General features: G+C 42.3%; 1 protein-coding gene across 1 annotated transcript; it reads left to right on the forward strand.

The window, feature by feature from the left end:
- The first annotated feature begins 421 nt into the window (after positions 1-421).
- On the forward strand, positions 422-1,360 carry LOC110539948 (olfactory receptor 1468-like). Its single transcript, XM_060388421.1, has one exon. The coding sequence runs from the start codon at positions 422-424 to the stop codon at positions 1,358-1,360; it is 939 nt and encodes a 312-aa protein (XP_060244404.1).
- Positions 1,361-11,382: the final 10,022 nt, after the last annotated feature.

The raw sequence follows: 11,382 nt of genomic DNA on the forward strand, positions 1-11,382 counted from the left end.
TAGAAATGGTAATCTAAGGCACTGAATGATGTTTTTCTTGAATGATAATATAGTTTATGCAAAGTCTTCAAAAATAGCAAATTGCAAAATAAAATAAAGAAAATTCAAATGAACAAAAAGTAGTCACTCAGGAAAGAGCAGGGAGCTGAAGGTAGCAACACCCTTAGACACCTTTTCTTGTGTCTTAGAAAAGGCATAGATAAAACTGTCTAGGAAAAGGGAGGGAGATGGTAAGCTAAAGAGAAGTTGATAAAAATCATGAATGATTATAATGGTTGCAGATATTTTGAATTTGTGATTATAAGTATTGTGATTGACTGCTAGACCTGGTTATTGTAGAATACATTTCATATATATATATATATATATATATATATATATGTTCATTTTATTTTGAATTTAAGGATACTGGAGAGGAAAAATGACGATGAACAACCAAACTATCATCTCACAGTTCCTCCTTCTGGGACTCCGCATCTCCCCAAAACACCAGAACCTGTTTTATGCCCTGTTCCTGGCCATATACCTCACCACTGTTCTGGGGAACCTCATCATCATCATCCTCATTCTACTGAACTCCCATCTTCACACACCCATGTACTTGTTTCTCAGCAACTTGTCCTTCTCTGACCTCTGCTTTTCCTCCGTCACAATGCCCAAGTTGCTGCAGAACATGCAGAGCCAAGTTCCATCCATTACTTACGTGGGTTGTCTGACACAAATGTACTTTTTTATGGTTTTTGGAGGTCTGGAGGTATTTTTTCTTCTGGTCATGGCCTATGACCGTTATGTAGCCATTTGCTTACCTCTTCAATACTCCAGCATCATGAGCCCCAATCTCTGCGTTTGTCTGGTACTGCTGTCCTGGGTACTTGCCTCACTGAATTCCATGTTGCACACCCTACTCTTGGCTAGATTGTCATTTTGTGAGGACAACGTGATCCCCCATTTTTTCTGTGACATATCTGCCCTGCTCAAGTTGGCCTGCTCTGACATTTATATTAATGAATTGATGATATTTATCTCGGGAGGGCTTGTTAGTGTCATCCCATTCTTACTCATCATTTTGTCCTATATTCAAATTGTCTCTTCCATCTTAAGGGTTTCTTCTACAAAGGTTATTCACAAGGTCTTCTCCACCTGTGGCTCCCACCTGTCTGTGGTGTCACTGTTCTATGGGACAGTCATTGGTATCTACTTATGTCCATCAGGTAATAACTCTACTGTGAAGGAGACTGCCATGGCCATGATGTACACTGTGGTGACTCCCATGCTGAACCCCTTCATCTACAGCCTGAGGAACAGAGACATGAAAGAGGCCCTGATGAGAGTCCTTTGCAAGAAGAAAATCTCTTTATAATGTCAAAACTGGGAGATTTACTTAAATTTATCTAGTAAATAGAATGATATTAAATTACAAAATGTAGTCCTACAATGGAATACAAGAACCTACTACATAATGTTTCTATTTCCAAAAGGGGGGTTATAAAGCCGCTCAGTTAAGGAAGGTGACCTTAGAGACCCAGTATTGCCGTCCTCTGTCTTGCTTCGGTGATTCTGGAAGAGCATTAGGTGACAGCCCACACTGTATCACATATACTTTCCTTACATTCTTTTTATAGAAAATAGATTCTTTCCTAGGTCCCCAAGCTGCCCTCTTCACGATATTCACTCCCTCTCTCTTTCCTCCAGAAAGGAGCAGGCCGCCAAGAGATGACAGCCAGACAGGAGAAAACGAGATGCAGTAAGACAAGTTGGAAACCCTCATATTGAGGCTGAACAAAGCAACTCTGTATGAGGAAATGCTTCTCAAAAGCAAAACAAAAGTCAAAATATAGACTTCGCTCTCCCTCCCTCTCTCTGTCCCTCTCTCTTCTCTCCCTCACTCTCCCTCTCTCCCTTCCTCTCTCTTTCCTTCTCCCTCCCCCTTCCCCTTCCCTTTCTCTCTCTCAAACATAAATAAACACATTCAAACAAGCTAACAGCCCTAACATAAACTCAGAGGACCTGGTGCAGACCTCAGAAGGCCCTGGGCTTTCTATTTTAGCCTGCTTGAGCCATGTGAGCCCTGATTACTTGATTCATTGGGTCACATTCTCCTGGTGTCCTCCATCATGTCTGATTACTACAATCTTTCCACCCCATTTTCTTTCTATTTCCCTCATCTCTGAGGGGAGAGACTTACGGAGACTTTCAATATAGACTCTCCCCCTTCCCTGTAATATCTGTCTCAGTTTCTGTAAGCACTGCAGTCAACTGCCCATGATTCCTGTCTAATGATTACTAGTCAAGGCACCAATTATTGATTATACCAGAATATCATCAGGAATCATTGACTTATTTTGCCCATTGCGGTTGGGTCTACCCACCACAATCAGGGGCTCTAATCCCCGATTCCTGGCCATCAGCAGTGTAGAGCATGGACTCCCTATTGTGAACAGGCCTCAAGTGAAAGCCAACAGTACCTGGCCACTCCCACAGTTCTGAACCACTGTTGACGCAGCACATCTTGCGAGCAGGACAGATCAGGTGGAGGGTGTTGTGGCTGGGCAGGTGTCCAGGATTCTCTTTCTGAAGCCTGCAGAGTGTGAGCATGTGTACCATGCCACCAGAGGAAGGGGCAGGGAACTGGAGAGGGGGAGTGTGTTCAATCCCTGGAAATCTCAAACTTGAGATATAAAACCTCTCTGAAAGCCTCTGCCCTGCAGACAATCAAAGCAGACGCTGAGACTTATGGCCAACTCTTGGGCAGAGTGCAGTGAATCTTATGTAAGAAGTGGGAAATAGAAAGAGCTGGAGAGGACGGGAACCCCACAAGGAGAGCAACAGAACCAGAAAACTTGAACACAGGAAACTTCCCAGAGACTCATACTCCAAGGACTATTCATGGAGATAACCTAGAACACCTGCACAGATGTAGCACAAGACAGTTCAGTCTCCAAGTGGGTTAGATAGTAATGGGAAGAGGGACTTCCTCTGACATAATCTGATTGGCCTGCTCTTTGCTCACCTCCCTCTGAGGGGAGAGCAGCCTTACCAGGCCACAGAAGATGACAATGCAGCCACTCCTGATATGATCTGATAGACTAAGATCAGAAGGAAGGAGAAGAGAACCTCTCCTATCAGTGGACTTGGGGAGGGGCATGCATGAAGAAGGGGGAGAGAGGGTGGGATTGGGGAGGAGGGAGGGGCTTATGGAGGAATACAAAATGAATAAAGTGTAATTAATAGTAAAAAAACACAAAAAACAAAAAACAAACAAACAAACAAAAACCTCATTCTGAGACTGGCAGGAACGGGACAGGTCCCTCTCTGTTGTCCATGCCTGCCTTGGAGCATGTAAACCTAACCATCAACCAGGTGGTCACTGGAGGTCAGTTACATAGCAGGCACCTGGATGTAAGCAGAGCCATCACCAGCATGGCAGCCTACACCAATGGGAGATACTCATCCCCAAACCCCTCTCCACTGCCCAAAACGTTCCTGTTTGCATGGAATAAACACACACCATCTCTTTCACCAGAGATCATCTGAGACTGGCTGTTTCTATAGAACTGTAAAATCTAGTGAAGATAGGGCTCCCTTTCTCCCCAAGAATTCATTGCTGGACCCCCAGACTCTCTTGCCGCTCATGCTCTGGACCACTGCAGCAGGCACTGCAGCCACCTCAATAGCTGCCTTCAAAGCTCACTGAGGCAGCTAGCACCTGCAGCGTGTTGGGGCCAGCTACCACCTTCCGTGCTGCCTACCTCAGTGCTCATCTGCAGCACTGGGCTGCTGGCTCCTCCTGAAGCAGCTGCCTTGTTTGCCTGAGTCAGGTGTGACCACTGTCACCAGGCCTGGTACCGGCAGCCCACATACAAGAGCTGTGACACGACGCTGTAGTGCAGAGAGGGTCTTTCTCTCTTGCATGATTATCAGAGAGCTGTAAAGTTTTGCTGCAGAGAGGATCTTCTTCTCCCACACCCCTGCTGGAATGAAAATAACAAAGCATGGATCCATACCATCCCTCTCAGCCCGGAGCCCAGAGGTGTTGGACGCTCCAGGGAGAAGCATGCTTCCTCCTGACTCCATGCAAGGTAGCTCCAGCACACCATTGAATGGCAGAACCACAGTGGAGGAACTTCCTGAATCACAGACTAGAATGTAGGGGTAAAGGCTCCAAGCCCACACCAATTCAACACTGGTGTTCAGTGACATGTGTGGATGCTGTCCTTGGCAATGGTGGCCCACTGTCAGTTATCAGAGAGCTAACCAATGTCCTAGCATCAGCCTGGGCTATTTAGGGATGTCAACAGGAACTCCTAGACCAACTGCTCAACCCAATGTAAGAAAATCCCAACACTGGGATCCTTGCCTTGCTAGAGAAGATGGTCACATCAGACTCTCTATCTCCCTTTAGAAGGGATCCTCACTAGGGTGACACTCATAGAGTCCAGGAAGTTTCCACTGCACTGTTTTTTTCAAGGTCCATGCAGGAGGAGTAACTTTAGATCTCATGGAATGTGGCCCACTGGTTGGCACAACCATGATGGGTGTGCCTTGGAGAAGCAGAGTCCTGAGGACTATGTGTCCTGAGGTCTGCACAAGGAGAGCAACAGAACCAAAAGGTCTGGGCTCAGGAGTCTTTGCAAAGACCAATACTCCAACCAAGGACCATGCATGTAGATAACCTAGACCCCTTGCTCAGATGTAGCCCATGGCAGCCTAGTTTACAAGTGGTTTCCATAGTAAGGGGACTGTCTTTGACATGAAATCAGTGGCTGGCTCTCTGATCACCTCTTCCTAAATGGAGTGCGGCCAGTCCTGGTGAGACCTGATAGGCTAGGGTCAGTTTGAAGGGGAGAAAGATCTCCCCTATCTGTGGACTGAAGGAAGGTCATGGGAGGAGATGAAGGTTGGAGGGCAGGATTGGGAGGGGATGAGAGAGGGGGCTTCAGCTGGAATACAAAGTGAATAAACTGTAATTAATATAAAAATAAATTAATGATCAACAATGCAAGGAACAAAAAAGAAATAAATGCTCAATGTCCTTACTCATCAGGGAACTGCAAGTCAAAACGACCCTGAGATTTTACCTTACACCCATCAGAATGGCTGAGATCAAAGACTCAAGTGACAATACATGCTGGAGAGGATGTGGAGAAAGGGGATCCCTCCTCCATTGCTGGTGGGAATGTAAATTTGTACAAGCACTTTGGAAATCAATTTGGTGCTTTCTCAGACAATTAGGAATAGTGTTACCTCAAGATCCAGCTATACCACTCCTAGGCGTGTATCGAAAAGATGCTCAAGTATACAACAAGAACATTTCCTCAACCATGTTCATAGCAGCAGTATTCCTAATGGCCAGAATCTGGAAACAACCTAGATGTCCCTCAATTGAGGAATGAATACAGAAATTGTGGTACATTTATACGATGGAATGCTACTCAGCAATTAAACACAAGGAAATCAGGAAATTGGCAGGCAAATCGTTGGAACGAGAAAAGATCATCCTGAATGAGGTATCCCAGAAGCAGAAAGACACACATAGTATATGCTCACTTATAAGTTAATATTACACATAATATAGGATAATCATACTAAAATTTTTACACCTAAAGGAGCTAAGCAAGAAGGAGGACTCTGAGTAAGATGCTCAGTATTCATTCAGAAAGGCAAATGGGAAAGACATCAGAAGAAAGTGAAAATAAGGAAGAAGACAGGAGCCTACCATATAGAGCCTCTGACTCTAGACAGCAGGGTATTAGAGCAGATGACTGAGACTCATAGCCAAACTTTGGGCAGAATGCAGGGAATCTTAGGAAAAAGGGGGATGATAGAAAGTCCTGGAAGGGTCTGGAGCTCCACAAGGAGAGCAATAAAATGAAAAAACAAAACAAAAAAACGAAACAAAAAAAAAGCTGGGCCCAGAGGTATTTTCTGAGACTTGATACTCCAACCAAGGACCATTCATGGAGATGATCTTAAGCCCCTGCACAGAGGTAGCACGTGGCAGCTCAGTCTCCAAATGGGCTCCCTAATAAGTGAAGCAGGGGCTGACATGAACTCAGTGGATGGCTCTTTGATCACATTCCCCTGAGTGGGGAACAGCCTGACCAGGCCACAGAGGAAGCCTATGAAAGACAGTCCTGATGAGACCTGACTGGATAGGGTCATAGAGAAGGTGAGGAGATCCTCCACTCTAAGTGGACTATGAAAGGGGCATGGGAGGAGATAAGGGAGTGAGGGCAGGTTTGGAAGGGGACAAGGGTGAGCCTACAGCTGAGATACAAAGTGAATAAGATTTAATAAATAAAAATTATATTAAAAAGAAACATTTTGGCAACACATAAAAATATTACAGGTCTTCACAACTGCCAAAGTGCAGAGAGCATGTGATTTGCCATGTCCAGTCTCAGTAGCTGCATCTTCAGTGCAGCCACTACAGCCAAGGCTAGGGTATCCCCTTGGAAAGGAGGAAAAAACAACAACAACCAGGAAAACTGTATCTTGCTGCAAGACAGTGTCTTCCAGACATGACAGAGAAGAAATACCCATGAACTCTCAACCCATCGATGTGTTTGAAAAAAAAATAATTTTCATGTGGCATAAATTTTCTGCCTATACACATGTAAATACTGCTACTCATGGAAGCCTGGTAGCTACAGAAGCTAAAAAGTGTGTTGGATGTCCTGGAATTGGAATTACAAATGATTGTGAACTGCCCTATAAGTTCTGGGAAAGGAATCCTGATCCTCTGCAAGAGCAGCAAGTACTCTTAATCACAGAACCATCTCTGCAGCTCCATTAATAATTTTTATTCATTTGTATTACATGAATATGTGTGTAGATGACAGAAATATAAAAAAATGACTTGTGAGAAACATTGAGAAGGCATTGAGCAGATGGTTAACAAAGTATAAATGAAAATGCCACAAGGGTACAACTACCTTTTAGACTAGTAAAACCAAAAATAGCTTTCACTTTAAAATAAGATAAAAATTAAAAATGTAAAACCCATTTTAGTGTAGAATTATCACATGGCTAGATATATACCTACAATAATTGAGTCAAACAAATGATCACATATTAAACTTCAGAGAACTGTTATTTATCATTTTCCCAAAGTGGAATGACCCATCAAGCAATGACTAAGTAAATAACTGTAGAATATGTGTACAATTACATAATACTTGGCAACAAAATATTAATTTTTGGTACATAAAACTACACAGATAAACACTGAAAACATGCTAATAGAGCCATCCATGATGAACATATATTCACATGAAATATCAAGAATAGGAAAATCTGTGAGAACATAAAGCAGAGTGAAATTTCAGATGGACAGTTGGATATGAGAATATGCATGAACAGGCCAGGAATTGTGGCTGAGGAGGAAAAATGGTTCTAAAATGCATGGTAGATGGCTTTGAGTAACATTAAAGTACAGAGGCTATTTAATGACACTGACAAAAGCAAACATCAAACTCCTTAGGGATGACTGAATTGGAACCTGAGCCCACCATCCAACCACTATTGCTTCTCATGTCAAGCGAAACACAGAGCGATCATCAGTATTCTTCTTGGAGAAATTGAAACCAATTGAATAGCAAGCAACATGTGGTTGCTAACACAACCAGAGCTGGCCGCACGGGGTCTAAACCCTGAACACACCCTTAGACCCCATTTACTATTTCCACACACAAAGACAACAGTTAAGCATCTTTAAGAACCCAGGAAAGATTAGAACAAAAAGAATAAAGATTCCCTGGGGATGAAAGTTTATATTTCTTTATTATATACAAAGTTATGCTTTTGATAGCTGTAAGGTTCAGGAAATTGTCCTGAAGGAAAGAATAATAAATGCCGCCCAGGGCCTCATGATCGATGGTGAACACATACAACATGGAATTATAAAGTAGCCTCACAGATGTGGATTGGGGTTGCAGTACTGGTGGTAGTAGATACAGTTACATTTTCATAGAAAGGTAAGAAAACAAAATGAATGGACAGGCATGGGAACATGGACTGCTTTAATATTGGCTCGAGGAAGCATTAAACATGCCATCTGCTTGCCATATTCCTTCCCTTTTCACATATTGGCAAGCATAGAACGTTGACTGATGAAATGTTAACTTTTCTATGATGTTGTCTATCTGTCCTGAGTCCTCTTGCAGGTGGTCTGTCCTCTAGAACTGAGATAGTGTCCTTGGAAGCGTTCCCAATGTGTCTGGTTTTCCATGTCTCCTTCTGCCTACAACTACTCTAGGATGGGCTGGAGAGACGGCTCAGCAGGTAAAGGCTGGGCTCACAACCCCAAATAGAAAAGCTCTGATGGTTTCTTGTGCAAATTTTTGCTGGGGGAGACACTTCAAGACATTAGCAAACAGAATATTTCCTGAAAGCATGTGATAGTTTTCAGTCGCCCTTCATCCCTTCCCCTCTAACAAAGTGGGCTCCAGTCAACAGAAGCCTCTTCATTGCCTGAACAGAGATTCTGTATGTATCTTTCCATGCTTGATTGGCTGTTTTTTTCTATTTGTGTTTGGTTTTATTGGTTGTTGTTCTCTAAATTCTACTTTCCCCTAAGTGTAGGAAATATTGATCTGTGACTATAATTGGTCTCCACTAGAGGTCCCAGAGGGAAATTGTCCTGGAAAGGTCCAGAGTAATTGCTGTGACTAATGAGTTACACAGGACCTGGACTCCTCTGAGATGCAGAGCTCATAGGGCCCAGGGATGGCAGCTGGGCTGTGGGGGGGGGTGAGAGTAGGGATGGTGCAGGTAAGTGGGGAGTCCAGATGCTGCTAGAACCTGTGCTTGCAAATAAAACGAAGGTGGGCAGGATCCTGACCCAGAACCTGTGACTCACCTCAGCAGAGCTGGCTACAGTCAGGGAAACAAGCAGCTGTCTGGCTGTCAATCCACATGAAATCCCTGTGTGGACAGGACAGTTGTTCAGGTAGAAGACTTTCTTCTTTTCTCTGTTCCCTTCACTGCACTGCACAGGTATTGGTTTCATGGTCATCATGTAACCTCTTTCATATTTTGGGGTTCATTACAATTACTCATTACATTTTTTTCTCAGTATCATGCAATTTCAGCCCAAGAGCAGCTCTGTGCAGTGGAGTTCAGTGCTTTAGTGCTGAAGGCTTGTTTAATCTACTTTCACCTGGGAGATCTTGACAGATTCTGAATAAATGTCCTACCAATATAATGATTAATTTTATTTGTTAAAGTTCACAGATTTCTGTTATTGACATGGTATGTGAGCGCTCCTAAGTGCAGTCCATCAAGGGTGACATTAACATCATCTAGGTGTTCATGTAAATGTACAATGATGACCACTCTGTCAAACGCAGGGATTCCACAGAATCCAACATGATATGCAGCTTTACCAAATGTTAGAAATTTATCCCTTGTGATGATTATGTGATGTTTGATTTGAGAACTGTGGGGTTAACATGTAAAGAAGGTATAAAGTCCACTGACCAATGCATTATGGTGATTTCTCTGGCTTCTGATCCTTGCACACATGCATACATAACACAAAGGCACTGTTCATTTACAGGAGATGAGGAAACTGGGCATCTGACACCTGCCCGTCATCCCAGTGTTCAGGATGCACAGACAGGAATGTTGCACACTTGAGGCCAGATGGGATTTATAAGGAGAGCATTATTATTGGCATATGATGTGTGGTTTTTACCTCTGTAATACTGATCCACAATGTGTAAGTGTGCAGACTCTGAATTCAGTTGCAATAAACCCTGTAAGTCTGTGAAGGTTCAAGCAGTCAGAATTTGTTGTAGCATTTCACAGACACTTATTGCATCTCTTGATATTTCTCCCATTCTGTCACTTTGAGGTATACAATAGATGCATTAGTCAGTGTTGTCCAGAATCACAGAATCCCATGATAACATGTTTGTGTGTATGTCTGTCTGTCTGTACGTATATGTGTATGTATGTATGTATGTATATATCTAAATTCAAAGATTTTTGACTCAATTTCTTTTACTGTACTATTTTTGACAGAATTCTTTTACGGCACTATGGCAGCCTGCAGTGGCAGTAGAATGTGGAGTGATTTAGGAGACAATAAAGAAGTGATCAGGTATTAAGTGTATAGGAAATGTCTCAGATGCTAAGACACATGGCTAGATGTGTCACTAGTATAGAGAGACAGAACAGATAAAGCTGAGTATGTGAAAAGCAATATGCCTGACATAAGAGTGAAGATGAACCAGATGAAGGGAACAGAGGGGAGGCAGTGCTACGCAAGGGGAGGAAAGTGTTAAAATGTGGGAGGTAAAGAGATTTACCCCGGAATTGAATGATGAGTAAAAACCTGGGAGACCATCTGGGGATGTGCCACTGGCGCCTGTGAAATAAGGAAACAATATTTGTGTCCCTGATAGGAACTTTTTCCTTATCCTCAGACTAACAGTGGTAATCTGAAAAATGAATCAGGAAAGATATGAAGGAACTCCTCTGTTAGAATGTCACAGTGTTGATGGAGCTTGTTGAAGAAGAGAAGGGTAAGAGGCATAAGAACATGGACATGAACTGAGTCTGTATGCCGGTAAAGACGAGATATGGTCCTCACTTTCAGTATAATCCACAGAGAGGAATGAATGAAAGAGCAGGAGAGCATATGTCAATATCTGGATACTGTATGAGAGCCACATTGTTTGGATCAAAAAATCACTGATTTTTAACAGAAAACTGAATTTCTTTTTTTATTTTTCTTAATTACATTAACGTTGTATTCCCACTTATAGGCTCCTCCTTTTAGTATACTATGGCAGACTGGAGTAGGGGTAGATTGAGGAGACAGTAAAATGAAGTCACAAATTTTACTTTGAGATTTTGAGCTTCTGATGCCTGTCATACATGCAATAAAAAGAAAATGATCAGTTAACAATGGCACAGAAATGTGGATGTAACAGAGACATACATGTCTTTGTTTGCAATGGTAATCTAAGGCATTGAATGATGTTTTTCTTGAGTGATGATAAATTTTATGCAAATTCTTCAAGAACATCATTATAAAATAACATACAGGAAATTACAAATGAACAGAAAACAGTCACTCAGGAATCTGAATGTAGCATCAGCCAATTTTGCATCTTAGAAGAAAAGGCATAGATAAAACTGTCTAGGAAAAGGGAGAGAGAAGAAAACCTACTAAAGAGAAGTTCATAAAAATCATTAATGTTTGTAATGATTACAGATATTTTGAATAATCTGTGATTTTTTAAGTACTATGATTGACTGATAGACCATTTGATATAGAATATATATATGTATATATATATGTGTGTGTGTGTTCATTTTATTTAGAATTTTATGGGACACTGATACTCTTTTCCTCAGCATACTAGACAGAGA

Source organism: Meriones unguiculatus, chromosome 7 (genome assembly GCF_030254825.1).
Source record: "Meriones unguiculatus strain TT.TT164.6M chromosome 7, Bangor_MerUng_6.1, whole genome shotgun sequence".
NCBI classification, from domain to species: Eukaryota; Metazoa; Chordata; class Mammalia; order Rodentia; family Muridae; genus Meriones; species Meriones unguiculatus.

What these genes read in the sequence shown, in the direction of transcription:
- LOC110539948 (XM_060388421.1), top strand. Translation starts at nt 422, where the DNA reads ATGACGATGAACAACCAAACTATCATCTCACAGTTCCTCCTTCTGGGA.